The following is a 27,962-nucleotide window of genomic DNA, read 5'->3' as shown; positions in this document are numbered from 1 at the left end:
AGGAATCTTGTTTGGCCAGAGCAGTGTTTATATATGTTTATTTTTAAATGGTGATGGACACATGTGCTGGTCTTCACAACCTCTGTTATTTCCACCTAGTCCAGTTCACATTTTTGCTTTACGTCTTTGGTCCCTGTAGGCATTTGGGTTTACTATCTTGGACTACTATTACCCTGTCAAAGTCTCATGTTAGTTCTTATAATGTAGCCAACTTTTTTTTTCAAATTCTGGGACCCCACATAAAGTTGGGCACAGGAGCTTTTTTCCTTCTCCTTCTCAAGGCCATGACCTTCCCTTCCTTGGAGGCTCCCAAATTCTTCTGAGAGAAGATGGGTAAGAAATTACACCCACAGCTGCAGTAGCATTTGGGGAATGCCTTAACTGAGCCAGGATGTGCGTTGTCATAGTGTGGAGCTGAAACTGCTTCATGATCGCAGGAGGAGAAATCCATCACGTAGCCAGTTCTATTTCTTGATCCGGACAGAAAAGGCTGCCGCTGCCTAGAGCTAGGGAAAAGGATCGCCCTAAATGGACAAAGGGTATGAGGAGGACTCACGTAAGAGGTAGGTCTTAAGCCAAACTTCATAAGACTCTTAAAAATTTGGGATCACCTGAAAGAAAACTAGTGCGGGAGGCGGAAGAGCTCTTCTCATCCCACTTGTGCCTCCAGTGTGGCCCGTGATTTAGCTTGCAAATGGCAGCACCTCTCTGGCACTCTGTTTCTTCATCAGGAAAATGGAAGTGGGTAAACCAGTGGTTTTTCTGTTGAATATTTTTAAGCCAGGGCTAAGTCTTCACAGGAAATCTTTCCCCAAATTGTAAAGGAAAGGAAAGCAGTGTGGCTGTGGTGAACGCGGGAACAGGTCTCTCACCTCTGCCCTTGTCTCTTCCCTCACGTCACCCTGCTCCCACCCTCCGAGGCTCACGGATCACACTTTCAAATCTCCAGATGTGGCTGTCTCTGAAGAGCCTGCTGGGGTCATGGGCTGTTATTCATGGGAGCCGCTTTAAGTCACACACTCAATGACCAGAGTTTGGTAAGGAAGGGAGGCTGACCTTGACCCAGTTCACTGTGTGTCTGCTTTAAAGTGGTTGTGGCTTTATCAGACATGTGCATATCTGAAGATCTTAATCTTTTCTAGACGTTCTGTTCCTCTCTATATTCTTACATACTCTTCTGGGAGTATATGGAGATCGTGTTTAGTATCTGATTCTAGGAAGCTATGAGGGATCTTCCAGGTGAGTAGTCCTTCTGGAGAGATGTGATCGATCATGGTTTATACTATTCACTTGTGAATGAGAGGCTGATGCTGGCACGTTTTTTGGCAGTCGGTAAATACCAGAAGTGATGCGTAACTGGATAACGGAAGGAGGAAAAAAGTGATGTGTTCAGGAGACACACTTTACAAGGTTAGAATCATCTTGACAAAAGCAATCGGTGTGCAGGTTGAAGGCCTCATAGGCCCACCCACCACCTCTAGATCCAGACGCCTTCATGACTCTAATAATACTTTTGTTAACTTGAAGGACGCATTAGACCACGCCAGTTTCTTCCTCTGGAAAATCAAAGTTCTCTTTTCCATCCCAGATGTTTTTCCTTGGGAGTAGTGACCTTGTGCCACTGTGACCAGGGAGTGATTCAATTTGTGGATCACCGAATATTTTCTTGGATGGCACCTGGGAAGGGTAATCATTGTAACAACCAGTATGTGACAGCTAATATCTGTTGAATCATCATGATGTGTTAGAAACTGCAAGTTCTTTACATGCAGCATCTGATTTAATGTGTACCAAACCTTGGTGGGGGGTGGTATTATTTTCTCCCCATTTAGATGAAGGAAAAGGCCAGTTAAAAAATGGTTTGAGATTTTTTTGGCTAGGCTGAATTTGGGGGGCAGAATGGGACACTTCAGAAGGCTTAAATTGGGTAAGTTCTGAGTAAACCTGTGTCTCTGGAGGACGGTGTGACAACGGTTAAACTTTCCAAGATGACAAGCTCAGTTCCCGTAATTCTCCTAAGAAAGCTCCTGGAAAATCTTGCAGAAGTTCGTTCATTCTTCCGCTTATTCAGTGAATAGTAATCGTGTGCCTGCCACTTGGAAGGGATGGAACTGGGTTCTGTGGGTCAAATATGAAGCCGCAAGCCATGATCTGTGCCTTCAAGGACTTCACAGTCTAGGGGGAGACAAGTCACATGCAAAAAGCAAAATTAAGAAAAATGAGTAAAACGATAATTAACATGCACTGATTGTTTAGTCCATACCATGCATGTGCTTTAGAAATTTTATCTCATTTTAGCTTGAGCACAGGTTATGAGGTGGGTGCAGTTGTTGTCCTCATTTTGCTAGCACACTTGAGAGAACATAAGGACTCTGACCAAGGTCATGCAGCCAGTGTGTGGTGAAGCCTGCAGCAGAGTCCCTGCTCTTAACCTTACGCTGCTTCCATCGTTTAAACTGTAATAGTTTAAAATTGAATCACAGTGAATAGAAGGGTGAGACATACTATAAGAAAATATTAATTAATATCCATAAAAGTAAAGATGGAGAGGGAGAATGCAATAAGTCAACTGACAATGAGACAAGAGGCAAAGGGGGCTGAGGAAGAAGAGGAAGGAAAGAAATGTGGCAGAAGGAGGAGGTGAACCTGGGAGTGCAGCATCCAATGTCAAGGGGATAGAGACTTTGAGGGACAGGGATGTCACTGCAGCATGATCCTTGGAGATGAGAAGAAAGAAAAGGTCTGCGCTTTGGCTATTTGGAAGTTATTATTGACATTCTGGGAAAGCTTTGGGAAGAGAATAGAAACACAAACAAGATTGCTTGGGGTAAGTTCTGAGTAACCACGTGTCTCTTAGTTGCTAATTCGGATAACAGAGGGGAGGGTCAGGCAACACAAATGTGGTAAGTGGGCGGGGTGTGAGAAGTCTTAGGGAGTGGAAAGATCTGTGGCTGATTGGATGGTCCGTAGTGACTGGTCTTCTGGTTTTCCGAAAGGAGCTAGAAAATCAGAATTTTTTGCATGACATCGCCTGATTTCTAAATGTTCAATTTAAAAACAAAACAAAACAAAACAGCATTGAAGGCCAACTGTAATACATCTGTGGGCTGTATTTGGCCTGCCAGCTGCGACTTCTGGAATCCTCTTTCCAAAAGTTTAGATGTGAAATGAAGAAGCATCTGAAAAATAAGCATGGTTTAGGACTGTATTTGAGAGGTGTGGGTGTTTGTGCGTGTGTGTGTGTGTGTGTGTGTGTGCGTGCACACACATGTCAATGGCTGCTTGTCTTTGTTTTCTTGGGTTTGGTAAATAAAACTCAGTAAGGAGGATTAAATATAGAGAGAGAGACCCAAAATATCAAAGATAGATGTCTGGAAAATTTAAGTGCCAGTGAGAGTGGAAAGAATGAGATCAAGAGGACATGAGAAGATGGGCTAATTTCCCACATCTCATTCATTTCCTTGAATGAAAGGAAATCATCAAAAAATTCACAAGTACGGCAAAGTCATCACTTTGCCGTACTTGTGAATTATCTGTATTATGATTTGCTCGATAGTTTTCTTTAGATCACCTTTTATTTTATATGGAAAAATAGAAAAATGAAAGTAGCGATGAAAAACAGAAACAAAAAATGAAGCCATATATCATTATTTGTACTGCCGTATTGTATTTTTCCAAACACGCATTTTTAAAACTTACAGAACAATTTGACAGTTTATCAAAAGTTTATCTCCATTTCACTTAAAATAATCTTGTAAATTGCTAGTAGAACATATAGCATGTCTTAGGAAAGATGGAATGCTTAGTTAGAGTTCTTTAGGTCATTCAAAGCAAGAATTTTTCCATGCTAGAATAACTGTATATAGCCTCGGTTTTTTTATTCAGGCAGGTCAACTTCAGTGGCCTGATCTGAATAAAATGGATCAAGGCAGGCACCTCTTTGTCTAACAATTTTTAAATGATGCTATTTGAATACCAAGAAGTTTGGAGCTTGACTGCAGAGCCTTCCGAATTAAGCTAGTCTCAAAAAAAAAAAAAAAGATACCATCAAGTAACAGGAGATTTGTCAGCCTTCCTGCTTTTACTTACATAGGTAACAGAGGGTGGAAGTTGGAAACTACTACTGGATTCTCATAAAGAAATGAGTTCTCTGGCAATGTGTAAATATCATCATTTTGGTGGCTACTTCTTTATGCTGAGTCTCCAAAATTTGATTTAAAAGACCAAAGAGAGGTCTTCCTGAAGGAGATTTACTCTGCACCAGTTTCACTTTCTCTAAAAAAAAAAAAAAAAAAATGTTCCAAGGAGGAAAATATACTTCCTTTGCCTTCTCAGTCTCACCCGTACCCTTCCTGAACCAAAACTCTAAAATGGAAAAAGCGAGAAGCCAGGCCTTCTTGCGAGAGCTGTGGCGCAGAAAGAAAGGCTTACAGTGAGTCCATCGTCATGAATGATTAAAACGGAACTGGGCAGCTATAGCATGACTTGTACAAATAGAGTTGCTCAAAGACTCATGCAGGTCCGACCTGCCTTGAAACAGATTACCGTCAAGGAAAATGTTTCAGCCTGTTCTGGCTCTGGGGGCACAGGCGACTCTGGGCATGCAGTATCGGGCCAAAGGGGGTCACAGAGCCGTGATGTTAGAGTCCAGGGGCTTCTCAGAAATTCCCAGTGTGTGTGGTCATCGCGGATTTGCGGCCCGTTAATACATCTCTCAAATGTATTTTAAATGCAGGGAATTGTGCAAGATATCATTCTGTCCAGGTAGCTCGCAACATACATCACACTCCTTATTGCCTTATGCTAGTGCGCATTATAAACTTGCAAAAACATACATTTGAGAGAGGCTCCCTGTTTTCCGTGAACGCTTCAGCACAGCCGTACACAGAACTGAGGCCAAAGTCATGTCCCACAGATTGTGCGCTAGTAGTCAGGATATCCAGCGACGCTGGGCCGCAGTGTTTGCAGTGGCTGCTTTCTGCGGTGTTATTTTCTGACTGCTTTCATTTCTCTCTTAAGCCTCCCTATTAAATCGTGCGCTATATATGCAATTTCATTACTGACAGAAACCTAAAAATTGAAAGCTAAAGAAAATAGCATTACAAAGCATACTCTGGTGATCTTAAAAATCATTTCAGGGGCACCTGGGTGGCTCATTCGGTTAAACACTTGTCCAACTCTTAATTTTGGCAGAGGTCATGATCTCAGGGTCATGAGATCAAGCCCCGCATTGGGCTCCAGGCTGAACACGGAGCCTGCCTAAGATTCTCTACCCCTTTCCCTCTTGCCCCCACCCCTACCGGTGGTTGCGCTCTCAAAAAAAAAAAAAAAAAAAAAAAAAAAAATTCAATGTTATCAAATACGTTTGCAGTGCGCTGCTGGGACTGAGGACTTCACAGCACAGTTTTCTGCAGTTTGCATTGCTGAAGTCCAAGTACCTATGGCAAAACTTGCCCCCACTTCCAAAATATAATTTTCCTCCCCACTAAGCTTCATTAAGTAAATCATTGACTCTGGCTTCTGGTAAGGACCAATTCCTACAACGAGTGTATCCAATTTCCTGCTAGTGGTAACTTTCATTCTTCCTGGAATAGCAGGAAACATTAATTTTGCATTGGACCCAGGAGTCTCAGGAAGCTGGGATTATAGGCACCATTGCCCCACCCTTTTCTCCCCTAAAATAAAATGAAATAAAATAAAATGAGCAGCAGCTCTGCAGTGAGGCTTGAGGGATGGGTAATGACAAAGAAGAGAAAAGGGCATTAATTTCAGGATGGGGACAGCTGCCCAGCACTATCTCCCTTTGGAGTTTGGTTCTTATAGCATCACGGTGAGTTATTAATATGTATGATCTGTACTTTATTCAAACATTATAAATCTATGCAGAAGTCTGGTGTTTGGGTTTTCCTTTATAGCTTTCATTCTTCTTCCCAGAATTATCTCATTTTGATCGGGAAACTTTTGCATAAAAAGCACACACCGAGAACTCACATTTCCATACCATAAATATTAAAAGGGGGTTAAGCTTTACAGTTTCTTCTCCCATCCCGATGGGAGGAAAGTTAGCCTTCTAATCAGGGGGCCATTATTAACGTTCTTTTTATTCACAAGCCACAAGGTAAATTTTAACTTACAATATGAAATTGTACTCCGTAGTTCCTTTCATTTATGTACATTGTGGAATGCTCGGCTGTGCCATGTCTTTTGTATGATATACTACAAATGTACTTTTGAAGGATATCCTACAAATCAAGCAGTCATTTGAGTTGTTAAGAACAGTTGGTTGGCTTATTTTTTGAGGACCAAACCAAGTCCAGACCTTTTTTAAGGATCGTGATTAAAGTGCTTTTCACTGGATAATTATAAAGAGTGATTCATCAGAGTGAATCTATAGCATACAGAAGAGGGAAATGGAACTAGAAAGCTGAATGTCTTCTTAGTAGCTTTTAAGCTTCTTAGCAGCTTCCTCTCTCCTGTTTATTGTCATTTTTGCTAGCATAAAGGCGTAGTCATAAATTTTGGTTCCCATGGAAATATAAAGGAATGCGTGAGCTATTTCATTTGGGTATACTGTCTGCTAATCACACAGTCTCGGCTCTTGTACTTTGTGATGGGAAATGAACGTGCTAATTGGTACTCTTTTTTCTTATTTCAGGAAACCTGCCATATGAATATAAAATAGTGATTGCTGGGAATCATGAACTGACATTTGATAAGGAATTCATGGCAGACCTTGTTAAACAGGACTACTACCGTTTCCCCTCTGTGTCCAAATTGAAACCAGAGGACTTTGACAACGTTCAGTCCCTCCTGACAAACAGTATTTACTTACAAGACTCGGAGGTAACAGTGAAGGGATTCAGGATATACGGGGCACCTTGGTAAGTGCTCATTGAAACAATCTTCCCCCCATTTTTTTTTTTTAGCTTGGCCCTAAGAAATTGTGGTGCAGAGGATAAGGGTGGAAAGAAAGCTTATTGCTGCATTTCGAACACAACACAGATTCTGGAACTGCTGGAAAGAACAGCGCTTGTTTTCACTGTGGTGCCGATTTCCTTAGGCAAGATGAATGGAAGGGCTATGGTTCGATACGTACATGTTTATGTGACTGGGGCTGCGTGTGTGTCTGTGGGACACAGAAGGATTTAGGGGAGGGTCACCGTGTTACCCTTCACACAGATTCAGCTACTCTGAACATTCTAGGTAACTCCTTTACCTCTCATTTTATACTGGAAGCGTTCCTGAAATGTCTTCTTAGATTAGGGTTTCTCAAATCTTGCTTCACATCAGAATCACCCGACCAGCTCTGAAGATTTACACATTTTTGAAGCCATACCTCCCCAGAGACTCTGATTCCCCTTCCCTAGGTAGAGCCCAGCAATTTGTATTTTGAAAGCTCCCCAGATGAGGCTGAGGTACGCTCAGTTCGAACTTTAAAGGTTGAGACTCAGTATGGAGAATTCTAGCCCTGAGCTCTAGAAAACTTGAAACAGGTGTGTACTCTTTGGGACCAGACAGGAAGCATTTGACCTTGTCTCTATCATTTGTCAGTTGTGTGCTTTTAAAGACGTTAGTTTACAGCCTCAGTTTCTGCATCTCTAAGACAATGGAGATAATACCTACTTTAGAGGATTGTTATGAGGATTAAATTAAGTGACATGTGTAATGGATATGGAAGAGTGCCTGGTGGTTTGCATAGGGTAATGATCATTTTCTGGCCTTGGTTCTGCTCCTGAGTATTTATGTGAACTTGAGCAAGTCACTTAGCCTCCAAACCAGTTTATTCATCTTTAAAATGGGAGTTCTAGACTAGAAGATCAGTATCAGAGGAGCTTTGGATTTTATTAATTAATTAATTAATTTACTTTTTGAGAGCTCTGTGTGTATATAGAGCAGGACTAACCTTTACTCACCCAATTGGAGAAGTACCCCAGCCCTGCACTGGATTTACAGATGAGGCTGGAAGAGGACAGACAGTGAGCATGAATTCAGATTGGCCATCCCACTTGACAGTTTGGTCTGTCCTCTGTAGAGTAGAAAGTGGGGGTATTTTCTCAACAGCTGATCTTTTTTTTTCCCCTAGCTTTACTAGTTGGGATCCAGGACTGATGCGGGAATACAAGAAGTATATATTTTGTTTTTTAAAATCAACCCAACAATGACTGTGAACTCTTACTTCAGTACCTACTCTATGCTATGCATTGTTCTAGATCTTTTTATCTTTTATCTCATTTTCCTTAAAATGCTTTTAAGAAATGGACACTGTTGGGGCACCCGGGTGGCTCAGTGGATTAAGCCGCTGCCTTCGGCCCGGGTCATGGTCTCAGGGTCCTGGGATCGAGCCCCGAATCGGGCTCTCTGCTCAGCAGGGAGCCTGCTTCCTCCTCTCTCTCTGCCTGCTTGTGATCTCTCTCTGTCAAATAAATAAATAAAAATCTTTAAAAAAAAAAAAAAAAAGAAATGGACACTGTTGCGATTCTGATTGGGCTGGTGAAAAAAACTCAGGCACAGAAAGGTTAAGTGACTGCTTAGGGGTCACCCAGACCGAGTCGGCAGCCTCCTATCCTGGTTTTGAGTCTGACTGTGGTGTATGCGGTATGACTGAGATGGGGATGGTAGCAGTGTGGTAATTGGGGTTTATAATCTGCGGTGGTGATGTCCAGCTTGACTGAAGTACATCAGGGAATGTTTTGTATATGCAAGAAGGTGGTAAAGGGCAAGAGAACAAACAGTAGGATTTGGTCCTATCCAAGTGTGAGCTGAAAACATGGTAATGTCCGATGTCGGTATTAGCATTTCTGGGCAAAGGTCTGGAGAGGGAGCTTTTCCTCCCTTCTAGCTCCCTTCTTAATGGCTATGCAGTAGTTTAGGAATGACCTCTGATTGGCAGAGAAGCTCTATGTGGAATTAAGATATTTTTTTAATACCCGAAGATGATTTCTGAAAGATTATGGAAGGCCGTTCTGGAACAAGCCAGACTTTCAGAAATCTCTGGATTGATAGTTGCTGAAGCAATGATAGCAAGCAAACTTCCTCCATTATCTGAGCAGATTAAAATCTGTATGGGAGAAGGTTTAGCTTCACTGGTTGACAGCTGTGATTAATGAAGGAGTGATTTTGGATCCAAAGGCAGATCTTGCAGCATCTCAAAAAATAATAAATATATAAAATAAAAATTTTTAAAAATTAAAAAAAAAAACCCACAAACCACATAGTAATTCAAATATGTGATGTGATGGGGCATAATCATTTTCGATGGTGGAAATATGTGATGTGATGGGGCGTAAAGACTTCAGACAATGTTTATGTCTGAGTTGAATTGATGTCATTCAAAAATTGTTTATTTTAATAGGGTGGTTTAATCAAGAAGGTAGGTAGGATGAGTCTTCTGAAATGTTATTCTAAAGTTGTCTTTACACATAATTTGTTGAGATTTTCAGAAAGCTTTAACTGTTTCCTGCCTAGCACTTCTTTACAATAAGGGGATCTGTAAATGGAATTTGTGTCACCATACGAATTGCTGTGTTTTGTCTTTGGACTAAAGATATGTATTTTGGAGGTATCAGTAATTTGGATCTCACTGTGAAGATATTTTGTTAAAATGAATAAAATAAGGTGAAAACAGAGAAGGAAGCAAACCATAAGAGACTCCTAACTATTGGAAAAAAAAAAAACTGAGGGTTGCTGTAGAGGAGGTGGGTGAGCAGATTTGGGGTAATTGGGTGCTGGGCATTAAGGAAGGCACTTGATGTAATGAACACTGGGTGTTACATGCGACTGATGAATCACTAAATTCTATCCCTGATGTGAATAATACAGTATATGTTAACTAAATTGAATTTAAATTCAAAATTTTGTATAAAATATTCCCAGGACTGCTGATAATCTGAACATTGATTTGGGAATGCCCGTGCTTTAGTCTTTCTATGCAGAGAGTACAGATTTTCTTAGCTCTCCCATTTACTCAGCCCTGGTACCTTGGTCGGGTTTCTGAGCATCTCCTGGTCTCTATTTTCTCATCTTTAAAGTGGGAGATGGTGGCATTACTTCTTTTCTGTGGTTGCTATGAGGATAAATGAGTTAATGCATCCACAGCACCCCAAAGACTTCCTGTCATAGAGTAAGCATCTAATGAGTGTGAGCTATTACTGATAAGGGGGGCTAGTCTTCCAAATCTACTTTATACATTTGCCCATCTTCATTTGAAGACTGTTAGACGAGAAGTCAGATAGGGTGTGTTGGAGCTTAAGTTCCACAGCTACTGGTTGAGCAACATGAGGCCAATCACTGAACTTCTCTTTTTGTGAAATAGGGCCAGCAAGGTCTGCCCTAGTATCTCTCATCCAGCACTTGCTGAAATGGTCACCAAAGCTAAAATTTTCAAAGAGTATCCATATTTTCCAGCATGCTTGATTATTTTAATCTTGTACACTTTGTAACCACTTTCACTTAGGAGTTTGACTGGAAGCAACGTTGGGGGGGATTTATACCAGAGCTATCGCTTTTCTCCTTTCAGAAGTTGGGTTTTTCCCCATCCCTGAGACCCACCCATAGGTGAATGTCTGCTCAGTTACCCGTTAGTTATTCTAGCCCCCAAATAATGTAAACCCGTTTAAGTTTGGTTCCTGGGCTTTTCCAGTGAACTTTGATATTACTAGTGGTCTTAGTTTCCAAACATAGATCAAAATAAGATCCTTGATACAAAGGATTTCCATCCTGTCATGGATTTCTCAGAGGGGATTGCCATCCCACCAGAAAGATAGCTGTAACTCCCATGTTTTAAAAATGTAGATCGTGACTTGCTTTCAGTGTTGAAGAGGAATATTAGTCTATATTCATTATGCTGTTTTAGCTTATAGCACAGCTGAATGCTTCCCAAAGGTGAGGGAGAATTAAAGCAATGTCTCTAATTTACAATTTAGCCAGAATCTGTACCTGGAGAATAATTTACAACACTTCCAAGGATCCGTGTGTATTTGCAATAGGGGTGCATTGGGGTCCTTCTTAGATTCTCAAGGACGAGGTCTGAGGAAATTCGGTGGCCTGCGTACACAGAAGATGTAAGTGAGCTGCCTTGTCCTGGAAGAAAGGTGCTCCCTTGGAAGGAGGACAAGAGCTGACCAGATCCAGGCAGCAGCCCCGGCTTGGGAGGTCTCGTGGCAGGTTCTGTGGTTTCTATATATATTCCTTCACCATCTTGTTTTTCCAAGTATCTGGAAGAAAGGAATGAAGCCTGATGTATTTGCATCTTTGGGAGTAACGGTTTAGACACAGCTTTTCTTAACTTCTCCAGCTATGTTTTCTTCTCCCTCTTTGGGGGAGAAGGAGACAGTCTTGTGCTGCCAGGCGATTAGGTCTGCCAAGGACTTGGGTCCCACGACAGGAAAGCTTGTGGATTTCTTGCATCCCTTGTGTTGATTTTCTGCCACCACCTTGGTTCCTGATTTCCTGTTTATGATCACTTTGAGTTCTGTCTTTTCCAAAAGCTGAGGGTATGGTTTGAAGGCAGAGACAAAATTTTAATGTTTGTCAGGCCACAAGGTAGGGGGGAAAGGTGGAATTTTTTAAATCAGCTTTGTATTTTTGGTTCCTGGATCTCTAGCCAGCATCTTAGTACAAGCAGATTTCAGGAAACTCATTTGCCATTTAAAAATCGACCAGTGCCTTTGTGTTTCTGTTTTGTTTGTTTCAGTTGCTCTTTTGATACTAAGATGAAGATGCTGTGTGTGGGGGGTGGGGGGTGGAGAGAGACAAAAACCCAGGTACTAATTGATCAGAAGCCAAGCTGCAAAAAGTAAAAAAAAAAAAAAAAAAGCCTGTAGTGCTCTGACCCCAGCAGAGCAGTCTTACTGTTTGGCGGTGGCTGCACCTTGTTCCCCTCTTGAAACAGAAATCCAGGGCTGGTCTCCCGTGGCTTTTAATGAATATGAGCAGGGCTTTCCGATGTCCAGGAATTTGATCTCTATGCTGACCAAGAGGTCAGGAACAAAGAACACCCTTTTCATGTTAGAGTAGACCCAGGTGTAATTTGTCAGATTTAGTAACTGTGGAGGAAGTGCCTTAACTTCTGTGGCAGGACAATTAGATAGGGCCCCAGACAGTGTTAATTCTAAAATGGCTGCAGGAACAAGAGAAAGCCCATGGAGTTGCTTCTGTAAAGGAAGCGTGAGCAGGATGGTTTTTTCCCCCTCCTCCCTGCCCCTCATTGCAGATCCACAAACATGTTGAGTCCATTCATTCCTTCATTTAGATATAATTTTCTCTGCATTTTTAAAAAGTGGGAGTTAGCATTTGTAATTGTGTCTGCACAGAAATAGCTACAAGGTTGCTCACGTTTCCTTGTTCTGATCAGTGCAATAGTACTTTATGTTTACCCTGTCAGAAAAGCTTCAGATGTTTTTATTTCCAATTATAAGTTTTGTAATGCATCATGTATTTTGCTGACAGTCTTCAAGTTCTTGAAATAGCGAACAAATTAACAGCAGATATTGAGTAAGAGGATTAGGAAACCAATTGGCAACTCCTATGATAGAATTCAGATATGGGGATGGGTAGAATGGGCTCATTTATTTTATTTTCACAGTCATACTTTGTAATTAACTTGGGCCAACCAAAAAAAAAAAAAATAAGAAGAAGAAAGAAACCTGTCCATGTTCAGCAGGAAAGTCCTTTCATGCTAAAGAACAGGACTGGACAAACAATATCTGTTCCTACCACCGTCTCAGGGATTCCAGCTTTTATTCAGGAGGGTTCAGAAAGGTATTGGCACAGAAAAAGGTCTGTGTGTGTGTTAAACAAATATGCACTCCGCTTTTACATGATTCTGTTTAAAGGCCCAGGCTAACATTTCATTTTTCTTGGCACGGGGCCCGTAGACTCTCCCATATGAAACCTATGGGTGTTCTGCCTTTGCTCTAGAGTTACAGGCTCTGTTTACATTTTTGCCTGTTCCAGAATGCGGCTGACTGTTCTTAAAGCCACATGGGATCAGATTCACTTCTGGTTTAACAACTGCCCTGTTTATTTGAAAAAGTAGAAAGCAAAACCGATCACTTTGCTTTCTACCTCCCGTTCGTATGTAGCCATATCAGTAAGTACCAATTCCAAAGCCGCGTCATGCAGAGCCCATGCTGTTGGATCCCACGTGTACCTTTCCAACCCGCTCCATCCGAACCCTTCAAGCCTGTCCTGATGCTTTTAACTGACGTGGCGGTGGTAACTGTGTAGAAGAATATGAGGGGGGCACAGAAGTGTTCGCGTGCATTTGCATGTGCTTACTATCAGCTATCGGCATGGATTAAATTTTTGCCTGCACGTTCTGAGAGAGGACCTCAACCAGCACGTGGCAGTCATAAACTTGCATTTGCGTGATGACCTCACTCAGAGCCTGTCCCATGTAGTCTCTCATTTGGGCTTCACGGCAATTCTAAATGATTAAAATCTAAGTTAAAAAAATAATTCTAAACAATTGAAGTAAACATGTATTAATAGCAATGATTAATAATAGCCAGCATTGGGGCGCCTGGGTGGCTCAGTGGGTGGACTGACCTGACCTTCGGCTCAGGTCATGGTCTCAGGGTCCTGGGATCGAGCCCCACATCGGGCTCTCTGCTCAGCAGGGAGCCTGCTTCCCTTCCTCTCTCTCTGCCTGCCTCTCTGCGTACTTGTGATCTGTCTGTCAAATAAATAAATAAAATCTTAAAAAAAAATAATAGCCAGCAAGAAATAAGTGCCCACATGTCAGGTGCTGCTCAGGATGGCCTCCTTTTGACAGAGGAAGCCAAGATAGGGTTTTTGACAGAGACGGCGCCTAAAGGAATTGGAGAGAAATAGGACTAGAATCCAGCCTTCCTTATGCTGAGCTCCTTAGACTAGACCAGGATATCCTAGTAACCAGATGTCCTTCTGCTTCTTGACCTGAGGCAATTCAGGAATGGGCCACACAAAGAGTTACCTTTTTCCATCTAGTTGCAGAAAGGGCACGCAGAAATCCAGGCTAATACTCTTTAGGAGCTCTCAAGATTCTGGGTGAGGTGCTCCTGGGGGAAAATAGGGATATGGACAGGACAGATGAAGGAATGATCCAGTATTTGTTTGCCTGACGAGCTGCAGAGCCTAGGGTTTTCTGTGAAAAATCTGTGTCTCAGTGTGTCATGAGACGTGGATCCCCTCCTTCTGGTCCTTCTGCTCCCTAGAAATGACTCACGATTCCTTCGCATACCATCAGCAGGGAGTAAGTATTGGGTGCCTGTGGCTTATTCCCTCTGTAGCACCAGGTATCAGCTGAGAAAGACTTCAGCCCCGGGCATACGCACCAAGAAGGGAGTGCTAGCAGTGTGCCCCTGCTGCAGTCCGGCCTGCCTGGCTTGGGCCCACACACTGTGCTCCAGGGAGCATGCCCCAGCCCTTACCACTGAGACCTGGCCAGCTGGCCGGCTGCTGGCCCTTTTTTCATTTTCTCATGTTACACCAACTGGCTCCTTTTTAACCCACAGTTGCTGCTGGGCGATGGAAGGCGATGACACAGTGGCTCTAAGCTCCCTGAGGGCAAGGACCCTGTCAGCTTTGTTCTCTGAATCCCTGGGGGGGAGCCCAGTGCCTGGCCCATGGTGGGTGCTCTGTCCATTTCAGCTGAATGAATGAATGAGGGTGATGGTGGTGGAGGTAGGTCTGTGACGGACGGACTGAAGATCAACACAGAGGAGTCAGGAGTTGCAAAGGACAGAATATTTCCAGTATGAGATCAAGCATAGCCATGAATCTGCAAGGAGGACTAGAGATGGTAGGGCAAAGTGGAACCAAACAGAGCACTAAACTATGTTTGTGAGCTTTGTTCATATTAGATCCATCCTGAACATGCGTAAATACAGAGAGCCTAACATCTCTCCAGGTGAACGTGCTTTAATAAAAAGGGGAGGAATGGGAGTAGTTGGACAAACCTCACCTTGAAGGCAGTGGGAATTTTCAAAGGAAGACACCAGCAGTATTTTTAGGTTCTTTCTTGTCATTTTCTTTACTTCAGATGCCTTATCCCCAGGCTAGGAGCAACTATAGAAGTTTCTATTAGATTTGAAGACCTTTTCTTCAAGCCGCAACAAAAGTAGTCAGTGTCAAGTGTGAGTTTGGTAGAAAGCTAGACCAGCTGGGCACTCGGAATGTTCTTTGGACGTTAGGAATCAGTTATCAGACATGTGGTATTCTCTCTCTTTTCTTAATGGTCAAATTCCCAGTGGTTGAATTTTTTGAGATGAATTAAAGTCATGTGGATTCTGTGCCGTTTATTTTCAAGCTCTTTGACCAACCTGGATTTCTGAGTTTATACTCTGAACCGTAAGTGTAATGTGAATTTCTCCGGGTATCACCAGACGGTGAGTGCACTGGGGTCCAGTTGACGGGCTTGACCCAGATTTGCCTGGTTCCAGTCACTGCTGCTGCCCTGCCTCCTGCCGTGTCCTTCTGCCCTAAAGAGCCCATGTGTTCACCAGTAAGTTCCAGTAACTCCCCAGGCTCATTTAATCCTCCCGATGAGCAACGGTGATGAGCAATGGTGAACGTGGAATGGGCCCTGGAGCACATCGTTGGCGTTGCCGCTGCCACTGAGTGGCTCCCTTTTGGCCCAGCACCACATCTGCATAGCTTTCCTCCCTTTCCACCCTTCTGATGAGTCTGCAGACTGCCAAAGACGCTTCACAATAGGGGCGTGATAATCAAAGCCATGCTCTGTTCTCTGCTCCATGGGAGAGAGGCCCTCTGCCCTTCTGGGCTGCTCTGTGAGAAGCAGTCAAGACATGATGTCACTCACCTCCTAATGATTCACCTCTAAGCCCGTGGGAGCTTGTTGGGGGACAGACCAAACCATGTTGTGCTCAGGGACATCCCTCTGACAGTGAAGGCTTTGTCGAAACTGGGCTAAGCTCTTCTTTCTGACTCGCTCTCCCCTTAAGCCATCTGTTCTTCAGGTTTAACAAACTTCCAGCAGAATCTCCCCAGTGGGCAGACGTAGCCTGAAAGGTCTAATCCCCAGACTGGGCATAGTTTAAACACCTGCAACCCTGTTTTCCCCACTGAAAGGAGGCATGGAGGATAGAGGCTGCAGGCTTTGGCCTTTAGAAACAGCTGGCCCCAGCAAACTTGAGGCTCAGTTTTATCGTTTAGGGCACATTTACTTTGTTAAGCAAGTTATTCCATCTCTCTGAGGCATAGTTTCATCTGTCAAATGGGTATGCAGATAGTAATAACTACTGTATATTAAGCATCATCCACATCAAGGTGGCTTAAATCACGTTGTTTTTAAGTGTTACATCGACCCTATAAAGAAAGATTACCCCCCATTTGGGAGATGATAAAAATTGGAAGTGAGAGAAGTTAACAGACTCACCCAAAGACGCACATTTCCTAAAGTGGCAGAACTGGAAGTCAACCCCCGACAAAGCCTTTGTGTTTTTCACTGCTCCATGTATTTTTATGGGATTAAAATGTGGTCATGTATGTTAAGTTCTTGACACTCAGTAAATGCTCAGTAAATACTGTTTTCTCCCCTGAAAGGTAACAGTTGTGTAGTTTTAATAACGGTTATTATTTTTGTTTGTTTATTTGGTTGGTTGGTTTTGTGTTTGTTCTGTTTTGTTTTCTTTTCTTATGCTGGTACCTCAGAGGAGAAGGGGAGAAGTGAAGAGAGGCAGAAAAAAGATGAATAGGAAGCATACTTTAGGAAAATGATTCCTCCTGTTTGTGTTTGTAAGAGAGAAAGAGAATTTTTAAAAACAAATAGTGCACAGCTTCCTTGCACAGCAAGTTGCTTATGATCTGGGTAAGTGGAAACCATTTAGGAAAGGTGCCCCCATACATGGGCAGCATTTGGTCAGAAGACATGGAAGTGTGAATAGATGTCTGTTACATGAAGGCAGAGGGGGCATTTTTTTTTTTTAAGAATTTTTTTTTTTTAATTTTTATTTGACAGAGATCACAAGTAGGCAGGGAGGCAGGCAGAGAGAGAGGAGGAAGCAGGCTCCCTGCCAAGCAGAGAGCCCAATGCAGGGCTCGATCCCAGGACCCTGGGATCATGACCTGAGCCAAAGGCAGAGGCTTTAACCCACTGAGCCACCCAGACGCCCGGCAGAGGGGGGATTTTTAGGGTCACTTCCGTGAAGTATCGTTTGAAATGTATGAGTAATGCTTGGTAGTGCATTTTCACCCAGGAAAAATAAAGGTAATGTTGGGCGGGGACTATATATCGAATATGGAATGTTCCGTGAGGCTGCTCAAGCAGGAAGCTAGGGGCAAGTGTGAAAGGCTGTGGTTCGCAGAATGTTGCGTGCATTCTGTAAAAGTTGGCGAGATGAGTTACAAATCTGCATTATTCCAGGTGAGGACATAGAAAGACTGTTGCGCAAATATTAGAAAAGATCATCTTGGTTAAAGTGTAAATACAGTTATAAAAACCAATAATGTCCAAAAAAGAAGAAGGCAACAAGGGAAGCGCCTCTCGTATAAAAACGAACTAGAGAAGGTAGTTAGGAACGAGCTTCCGTTCCGTTCTTCCCAAGATGAAATTTCCCAAGCCAGCATCTGAAGGCTCTGGTGATATTATTGGGTAATTTAGGCGCTTTCAGTCCTAATGTCCTTAATGTCTGGCATGGTCTCCTTAGGGTAGATAACATCCCCCCACCCGCCAAAAAAAGTAGTTCTGAAATTTCATGTGAACCTACAGTAAATCAACATCGAAAGCTACATAAAACCAATGCTTTTTATAAAGGAAGAAAAAAGTCAGAGTTAACACACTGATTTTCCACCCTTTCCTAAAACTGGGAAGGCACTTCTTTTATCCATTATGTACAAAACGGTCAAACATGAAACTAAGTGCCCTGATGCCTGCCTGGCTTAATAACTGGAGATCACTGTTTCTCTTACTCAGTTTCAGGCTACAGTATGTATTGAAATGGTGGGGTGGGTCAGTCTTAATACTGAATACTTAATACTTTCCATACTGCAGGAGGCTTCCTGAGCAATGGAAAGTAGCTGGGAGAGCCATGGCTCTAGAAAGTGGACTACCGAAGACTGAAACGGGAAAACCTTTTTATTATCTTTATGATTTAAAAAAAAATTTATCCCCCTTCCACTGGCTATAGTTAGGTTGTCTATTTTTATTGTAAATCAGGAATCAATAGAAAAAAGCCTTCTTGCTTTGATCTTTACAGAACCAAATAAGAGATGGTGGACTAAAACCTAATCAGAACTTGTTGGTGGCAAGACTAGTTGGAAATACGCTGTCAGCTTGTTACTAGCCACCTTCCTGCTTTTTCTTCTTTTCCTTCAGTGTTACGCAAAAAAAAAAAAAAAAAAAAAAAAAAAAAAATTGTGGAAAGGAAATTTGTTTAAGAGACTTAGTTTGTGCAGTTTATTTTTATAATATTTAAATAAATGAATCTGGGGCTCCTGGGTGGCACAGTTGGTTAAGCGTCTGCCTTTGGCTCAGGTCATGATCTCAGGGTCCCAGGAATGAGCCCCCACATCAGGCTCCCTGCTCAGTGGGAATCCTGCTTCTTCCTCTCCTCTGAGCACCCCTCCCCCAGTATTCTCTCTCTCTCTCAAATAAATAAAGTCTTTAAAAAGTAAATAAGTAAATAAATCCATGGGAAGCATTTGAAAATGAAGATTATAGGTTATGCTTATGATGCCTCCTTTACTAAGAGTTCCTTTATACTTCCCTTGTTTTCAAAGGAAACAGCAAGGAAGTTCCTTTTTTTTTTTTTTTTAAGATTTTATTTATTTATTTGACAGACAGAGATCACAAGTAGGCAGAGAGTCAGGCAGAGAGAGAGAGGAGGAAGGAGGCTCCCCGCTGAGCAGAGAGCACCACGTGGGGCTCGATCCCAGGACCCTGGGACCACGACCTGAGCTGAAGGCAGAGGCTTTAACCCACTGAGCCACCCAGGCGCCCCAAGGAAGTTCCTTTTTCTTAGCCCAGTTCAAACTCTCCCTGAAAAAAATACAATTCTGAAAGGGCAAATGTTTACCTGGAGTTCAAGCAGAGTGAGTAGGAAAATGGAAACCCTAAGTATGTGTATAATGCTGGCCCAGACCTTTGTGCTTTTATTTTTATTTTTATTTTTTTTAAGATTTTATTTATCTGACAGACAGAGATCACAAGTAGGCAGAGAGGCAGGCAGAAAGAGAGGAGGAAGCAGGCTCCCCGGTGAGCAGAGAATCTGATGCGGGGCTCCATCCCAGGACCCTGGGATCATGACCTGAGCTGAAGGCAGAGGCTTTAACCCACTGAGCCACCCAGGTGCCCCCCTTTGTGCTTTTAGACCGCTCTTACCAGAGTTCTATCTGGTTGCCCCTCGCGGGGCGGCTTCGGAGGCAGGCAGGTGAAAGGCAGGGGGATTTCTGGGGTATTGGGTACCTACCTTCCTGTGCGCCAACACTTTGTATGTGCTGTTCAGTATTACAATTAGAAGGAAGAGCTGGTTTTAAGTTTATTTGCTAGAGGAATTGTCTTCTGTAGAGTTCGAAGCCTCCTGAAAAGCCAGAGAGAAACACGATCACTTCTTTGGAAATTTTGAAGTTTGGCTAGCCTGTAAACCACAGGCTTAACTGTGCTCTCGAGTCAGTTCTGAGATTTTATAACTGCTGAAATTTGTGATTTTCATTATAAATGTATTTTTACTTTGTTGATGGTTGCAATGAACAGAATCATTGGATTATTATAAAGTGGATACAAATATGGCAGAGAAAATCCCTTCTCTTTGTCCGTTGACTCAAATACTCTTTGAATGACACCAAAAAAGCTTTGTCTACAAAAAAGAGAAAAAAAAAAAAAAAGAAAAAGAGAGAAAGAAAAAAGAAAAGAAAGAAAAAGAAGAAAATAAAGTAGTTGCTGCAGAAAATCATCATGGAGAGAAATCAGGCAAAAGTAGACCTTTTCATTCCTAAAGATTGTTTCTCAAGCTGTGTAAACCGTCTTTAGTTTGCCAGATCTCACATGAATAAGATTTTACAATTTCAGCAAAAATTCATATACTCACCTGGTTTTAGTCATTCAAGAATTAGCATCAGTCATCAGAGAGCAGTGGTATGTTTTTCTTCTTATGCTTGGCACTGAGCATTTCAAAAGCCATATCCCCACAAAAAATATACAGAGGGATCGTAACATTATAAAGAATGTGTATAAATATAGAGAGAAAATGAAAACTGAGAGGTAATATACCACAACTATAACAGCGATTTTCTTTTATGAGTGTTCTTCGCCCCCCCCCCTTTCATTCTAGTTTCCTGGGCTTTCGTATATTCTTAGAGTGGGTAAGTTTCATTTTTACAGTCAGGAAAGAAAGCCACATTCTCCAGTTGTAAAATGTGTGTCTAGGGGTAATTTGGAAATTGACTCCCTTATTCAAACTTTGTGAATGGAGTTCTTGGATATGGGTGTGCCTGCAGGAAAGAACACACTTCCCAGATTACCTGTGTGACCAGCCATTGCAAAAGCAAAAGATGGGGAGGGAGGGGGAAGTGTCTGTCCCTATCAACAAGTGCTGTGGTTTGTCTAGCTGAAGTGGGAAAGATCCTCTGAAAGCACCCCAACTCATGCATCATTCTGCTGAGATATTTTGTTTCCTCTTTAATCAGAATCGCCGAAGAAGGTGGAACCTAGGTGGCTCCTTTGGTGCTGGGGTGATGGAGAGAACCCAGACCTCTTTAGTGCTGCGTTTTGAGTCATCCCTGAAGGGGACACCTTGGGTCTGGTGTCAGTAAATCTGGCTTTAGAGGAGGTGACCTGAGTGGAGGAAAGCCTGGCGTCTACCTTTGCTTATTGGTATTCCAGTGCTGTAACCTCCCTTCCTCTCGTGTGTCTTTGTTCTATTAATCTGCAAAACAGGGCTCGGCTTGTGATTAGTCCTTGGAGCTTGTTTCTATTAATCAGTCTGCAAAACAGGTCGACTTGGATGCTTTTGTTCCAGAGCTTAATGTGTTCTCCTTGTCAGGCTGTGGTTCAGGCTGCTTGGTTTTGCCTTAACTGGGACCAGGCGATGAAATTTGGTTTTTATATGCTGATTGCATTGTCAAGAAAGAAAACACCATTTGAAAACACAACAAGAAAATGTAACGTAGAATTGTAGAGCTATGTTTTAGGAGGAGGAAAAGTTTATAGAAAATATAACTTACGTAACCTGGATGTTAGTTAGTCGTACAATAAACTAGTGTGGTTGACTGGAACGGAAGATGAGGCATCATTCACATCATGTAGTCTGGAAGTATGGTGTCGAGCAAAGGTTGCCTATTAATAATAATTTTATGTGTATTTGTAATGTAATTCTCTTTTGATACTTAAAGTGGGAATATCATCCTTTCAGCTACAGTATTGGGTAATTACAAGAAAATCCAACACAGTCCTGTGAATTTCTTTACTTTTCACCCTCCCTTGTGCAGAATGACCTTGCCATAGATTAAAATTATTCTACCTGTTCGGTAGGGAAAACTCAGTATCTCAATTTTCTTATCTTCATTATCAAGGGACATGCACTGACCTAACTGTGGAGATAGAGTGTGGGTTAACTGAGTGATGATTATAAATTGCTTCGTAAAGTGCTCATTATCACCATTTTAAAAATTCTGCTAACTCTAATGTGCGAAGGACAGAACCGCTGGAAAAGAATTTTAATGCATAACTTTCCCCAGTGACAGTGACGCTGCGGGAGAAACACCGTTTTCTATCAGAAGTTGTCTTTTACAGCTCCAAAAATTTCTAGTAAATTTCAGCATTCATTATTTGTAAAATAATTGCCTGCCACCCCCCACTTTCTCCTCCTCCCCTCTCCCCCCCACCAAAGAAAAGAAAGAAAGAAATCTGTTGAAGTACAAGCGAGGAGCAAACTGTCAGAGTCCCAAATTAAATTTGTCATCAGTGATAAATTTAGTGCTGTAAGATACTTTAATAAGTGCTTCAGCTTGATTTATTGGTTTTGTTAGTTAACAAGAGTATATTATGTCTTGTACAGAACTTAGCAGAAGCAATTCCTGACTAGACCTTCCTTGATTAAAAAAAAAAAAAATGAAAGTCTCATTTTAGTCGCAGTGGTAATTATTTTAGTACTAAATTGGAAGGTAAGCACTCTGCAGTCTTGTCATTAATATTAAAAAAAAAAAAGAAAAAGAAAAATGTCAAAATGTGAAAGGGAAGACATTTGAAAGGTTCTAGTTCTTTATTTTTGTACATTATTTCCTTTGTGTGTCATGCGGTGTCTTGGCTGTTTTACTGGTTAGAGCTTTAAATTACCGCCTTTGCATGTATAATCACTAATGAGTGTCAGGATTCAGCTGCTAATTTGAAAGGCTTTGTGGCTCTTTCACCCCAGACACTAGCAGCTTCATTAGGCTCTGCTTTGTCCCCCCTGCCCTTTGTTGGCCTCTAGATCACAGTTAAATACCAACATTACACCAACACCCCCTCCCCCCGCGTTGAAACAGTCCAGACCTGATTCTTTTGGTGCCTATCTTATCAGATTCTGCTACTGACATAAACTTGGGTGCCTCTCCAGCATGCCACATAATTAGGATTCCCTTTCCCCAAAGAGGCCCTATTTCCTCACACCCGTGGGGGTGTTCAGTTGATTAGAGATTCTGAATTTTAGAGCATTTAGTGAATTTCTGTCTGTCTCAAAGTTTTCTAAAGCATAGTCTTTAAAAATATACTTTTAGGGATGTTTCAAAGAAAGCAACAGAAAGGCTTTTTGGTTTTTGGTTTTATTTTTTCACTTGACTTGGGAAAATACCATTTATTATTAATGCCATCAAATAAGAAAAAAAAATCTAATGCTATTTTTTTTTTCCTTTTGAGGTTTGTCTTTGGAATTGTGCTTGCCTTAAAATCAAACCAGATAGCAAGCAAGTGAAGAGCTTTCTGTTTGTTGTGCTCTTTTAAAAATCCTGAGAAATAAAACGTTGGCATGATTTGTCAAGCTTTTGATTGTCAGGAAGGAAAGCCTTTATTTTACAGTGAATATTGTTTGTAGATTCTCCCGCTACTGTTCCCAGTTCCCAGAGAAATTATTCTGCATTATTTTAAAATTTTACCCTATATAAACTATGAAAAACAGTAGTCAGATGGAGATATCTTTTGGCATGGTATGTGATTATCAACCATGGAAATAAATCTTTATAAACTTTTTTCTCATCGGATCCACTCTTCCCAAGCCAGGTCTCCATTGATCTTATTTTGAAGTGGTTTGAATTTTCCTTCCTTTTTACGGAGAGTCATAAAATTAGAGATGGGAAAGAGCCCTCTGATTGCATCACTTTTTCCACCCCTTTGGTCAGTGTGCTCTCTCCCTCCCTCCGGCATATTCCCTGGTGTTCCATTCAGCCCAGTTTAAGATACTAAGACCAGGGAGGTTTCTTGTCCAGTCCCCTCTGGGGAAATGTCCCACGGTCCTTGACATGTGGATATGCTTTTAGGCATGCAAGCTGAAGTTTTCTGCTGCTTTGAGAATGCTTCAACATTCTTAACACTCACTCTCTTTGCTTCTTTCTTGCTTCTACACCCTTGGGAACTTCTCCCTGTCTTGGTCAAAGAGCCTGTAGGTATTGGGAACAAAGAAACAATACACACCATGCATGGTTTTGTCTTTTTATCTTTCTTATTCAAAATGACATTAGTCAGGGGGTTTCCTCATTATTAACCATGTGTCTAAGACGTCCCTAAATTTCAATGGTACATAAATTTTACCTATAAATGAATCTCATAAATCCTTAGCCATTTCATATGTGGACCTTGTCAGAATCTTGTTAATAGACTTTTCAAGAGTATAGAAACAAGATGAGGACTCTGTGAACGTTTGCTTTTAGATGCACAGAATTAAATATATTGGAAGTGCTTGGTTCAGGACACAGGATTCAGGACACAGGGTCATCACTGGTCTATGTATAGGCCTTGTTACTATCATGGTATTTTTTCATTTATGAATAGTGTAGTAAATACCTATTAGCCCACACTTAGCCAGAGAGCTAGCACTCTGAGTGTAATTTGAATTAATCTGTGGATTTCCCCCTTTTATCCCTCTTTCTTCTGCAGGTAAACATTAATTTGAATTTTTATCATTCCTTTGCTTATTTACATTTGTCTTAACACACACACATGGTTATTGATTTAAAACTTCATTTAAAAAAAGTACTATGGGTTTCTACTTTACTTAAGGGAGAATAAGCTAGCAGATTGAACTTTCTATAATAACTATGAACTCTGGAAAAATAAAAAGTAACTACCTAAAGGTTTTGGAGAGTCAACCCAAGCAGGTAGATTTTTGGAGGGGAGTTGAGACTTGGAGGAAGAAGCATCAAGCATAGAGTGAGTTTTCCATTTCTGTGGTTTTTCTCTGAGCGAAGCCACAGTTGGGCAGAGTTATAGCATTGGGGGGCTAAAATTCCAACAGAGAGCCTGCTCTTTTATACAGGAAGAGCCCTTTAAAGAAGTTCATAGTTACTAGAACCACCACAAAGTGAGGGAAAATTCTAGAAAAAAAAAAAAAGAGCCAAATAAGAGAAACACCAGATTCTGTGTGTAATTTCTATCCAAGTCTCTGGTTGATTTCTGAGCTATGTGTGATGGAAAGCAGTCTAAACGGAGGTCTGGACTACTGCCCACCACAGACATGACAGAGTTTAGAGTTTAATTTCAACCAAGATAATTGCCTGCTAAGACACACCATGAACATTCACTCTTCTGAGAAATATAACAGAATTCAGAGTCTCCACAACATGACATCAGAGTATCTGGTATTACTTGGTATGTGAAGAGCCAGGATTAATGTAGACTATTGTCAAAGGAAAAGACAACGAAAGAGGCCAACCTTGAGATGAATCAGATATCAGAATTATCAGAAAAAGATTTTAAAGCAGCTGTGATGGGTCCTTAGGTCATGCAGTGGGTTAAATGTCTGCCTTTGGCTTAGGTCATGATCCCAGGGTCCTGGGATTAAGCCCTGCATTAGGCTTCCAACTCAGTGGGGAGTCTACTTCTCCCACTCCCTCTTTCTTCCCCTCCCTCCCTCCCTCTCTCTCCCTCTTGTTGCGCCCTCCCTCTTCCTCACTAGGGGAGGACCAAGGGGAGGACACCTCCCTAAGTGTGTACCCATCTTGTACACACCCATACTCTCTCTTTCCCCTTCTCTCTCTTAAATAAATAAATAAAATCTTAAAAAATAAAGTAGCTATTGTGATTATGCCAAGTAAGGATAAAGAAAATATGTTTATAATGAATAAAAAGTTAGGAGATATCAGAAGTGAAATAAAAAATAACCAAATGGAAATTTTGGGGCCAAAAATGTAATAATTGAATACATCATCCACTATATGGCCTTAACAGCAGATTTTTCTCTCTACAAGACAAAAGAATGAGAAAACTTGATGGTAGGTTAATAGAAGTTCAGCAGTCTAAAGAAGAGAAGGAAAAATTACTGAAAAAATGAACAGCCTCAGTAATCTATGGGACAAGAGCAAAAGTATAACATACAGGTAATCTGAGACCTATAGGAGAGGAGGGAGACTAGAACCAAAAAGTTATTTGAGGAAATAAGGGCCCCCAAATCTCCAAATTTGTTGAGAGGCCATAAATCTACAAATTAAAAGATCCGTGAACCCCCGAGAGGGAAAATATCGAGTAAACTATGCTTAAGAATAGCATAGTCAAATTACTGAAGTCGAGAGAGGGTGAGAAAATAGTTAAGGCAGCCAGATACTAAAACAGCGTATTATATATAGTGAACAATGAGTAAAATAGTATCAGACTTCTCATCAAACCATGGAGGTCAGAAGATAGTAGAACAACTTCTTTAAAAAATTAAAAGGAAAAAAAAATGTGAACCCAGAATTGTATAGCCAGTGAAAATATCCTTAAAGAATAAAAACAAATTAATAACATTTTCAGATAAATTTACGAATCCAAAGAAAATTCATTGCTACCAAACCCACACCATAAGAGATGCTAAAGAAAGTTCTCACACTGAAGGGAAATGCTACTAGAGGGAAACATGGTTCTTCACGAATTAAGAGTATCAGACATGGCTGATATCTGGTTGAATATAAAAACCTATTTTTTCCAATGATTATTTTCAAAAATACATCTGACATAAAGCAAACATTATAATATCTTTTGCTTATAAATAACACAGCAGTAATACATACGACAGTTATATCAAAAATAAGATAAAAAGATTTATATATCTCAAGACTTTTACATTTTATGTGAAATGGTACAGTATTAACTCTTTAAGTAGGTTGTAAAATGTTAAGGATGTACAATGTACCTAAAACAATCTCTAAGAATATACTATATAGAGATGTAAGGCTTAAAAATCAGTTGATAAGATGGAATTCCAAAATGTTCTTTTTTTTTTTTAAGATTTTACTTATTTATTTGACAGAGATCACAAGTAGGCAGAGAAGCAGGCAGAGAGAGAGGAGGAAGCAGGCTCCCTGCTGAGCACAGAGCCCGATGTGTTAGCAATCCCAGGACCTGGGATCATGACCTGAGCTGAAGGCAGAGGCTTTTTAACCCACTGAGCCACCGAGGCACCCCTCCAAGATGTTTTTAAGTAATACAAAAGAAGCCAGGAAAGGTGAAAAGAGGAACAAAAAACAAAGATGACAAATAGAGAATGAGTAAGAGTTGGCCTACATATACTCACATGAGTAATTATATTACATAAGCTTACAAGGCAGAGACTGTCTGAATAGATTAGAAAACAATTATATGCTACCTACAAAAGACACATTTAAATGTAAAGATACACTTTAAATACAAGATACAAATAGGCTGATGTAAATGGATAGGAAAAGATGTACCAGGCAGATGGTAAGCATAAAAAGGCCGGAGTGGCTATATTAATAGTAAAATAAAATTTAAGAAGATGAATATTACCATCGATAAAGGGGAACATCTGTAATGATAAAAGGATCAGTTCATCAGAAAGACATAGAAATGTGTATATGTTTATCATTGGACCTTCGGACTACATAAAGCAAATATTGAGAGTGTTAAAGGGAAAAGATAGACAATTTCATAATCCTAATAGATTTCTACATATGTCTCATTAATTGATTATAGAACTAGATCCCCCACCATCAGTAAAACATAGAGGATCAGGGTGCCTGGGTAGCTCATTTGGTTAAGGGACTAACTCTTGATTTCAGCTCAAGTCGTGATTTTAGGATCTTGAGATCGAGCCCCACATCAGGCTCCACGCTCAGCAGGAAGTCCCCCTCTGTCTGCCCCTCTCTGTACTCTCTCTTTCTCTCTCAAATAAATAAATCTTAAAAACAAAACAAACAAACAGACAAAAAAAAAACCACACACACACACAAGATCAGAACAACATTACTAACCACCTAGACCTAATTGATCCTTGTAGAGTATTTCCCACAGCAGCTGTGGGATAGACATTCTTTTGAAGTGCACATAGTACTTTAACCATGGTAGGCCATTTGCTTACCATAAAACAAAGTAAACCTAAAAGGATTGAAATCATACAGAGTCTGTTCCCTCAACACAAAAAAAAAGTTTCTAAATCTTGTTAGAAATTAATAACAGTAAAGCTATATTTGAAGACGCCATATATTTGGAAACTAAGCAGCATGCTTTTAAATGTGTCAAAGAAGAGATCCCCAAATTTAGAGACAATTTCAGATTGAACAGTAAATGAAAGTATAACACACTATAGTTGGTGGAGTACATGTAAACCACACCTTAGAGGGGAATTTCTGGCTCTAATGTTTATATATGAGGCCATTTACCACAGGTTCCATCTCAGGAGCCTAGAAAAAGCAAAAACAACTCCGAAGTGAGTAGAATGAAAGAATTACTAAAGTGAAGAGCAGAAATCAGTGGAATAGAAACAGAAAAAAATAAAGCTAAACTAGTTTTAAAAATACTAACAAAGTTGATAAACCTCTAACTAATGATTAAGAAAAAA

At 41.0% G+C, this 27,962-nt stretch overlaps 1 protein-coding gene across 6 annotated transcripts in view; it reads left to right on the top strand.

The window, feature by feature from the left end:
- MPPED2 (metallophosphoesterase domain containing 2) overlaps positions 1–27,962 on the top strand; it is a 175,854-nt gene that overhangs the window by 79,082 nt on the left and 68,810 nt on the right. For all 6 annotated transcript variants that reach the window (XM_032843418.1, XM_032843421.1, XM_032843419.1 and 3 more), the window contains one exon: positions 6,656–6,881. In XM_032843418.1, the coding sequence (XP_032699309.1) occupies positions 6,656–6,881 (226 nt within the window). The remainder of the gene's footprint in view (positions 1–6,655; positions 6,882–27,962) is intronic.

Source organism: Lontra canadensis, unplaced genomic scaffold (genome assembly GCF_010015895.1).
Source record: "Lontra canadensis isolate GAN:19392208 unplaced genomic scaffold, GSC_riverotter_1.0 scaffold140, whole genome shotgun sequence".
Classification (NCBI taxonomy): domain Eukaryota; kingdom Metazoa; phylum Chordata; class Mammalia; order Carnivora; family Mustelidae; genus Lontra; species Lontra canadensis.
The sequence above is the reverse complement of the archived record's forward strand: the minus strand, read 5'-3'. Positions and strand labels throughout refer to the sequence as shown.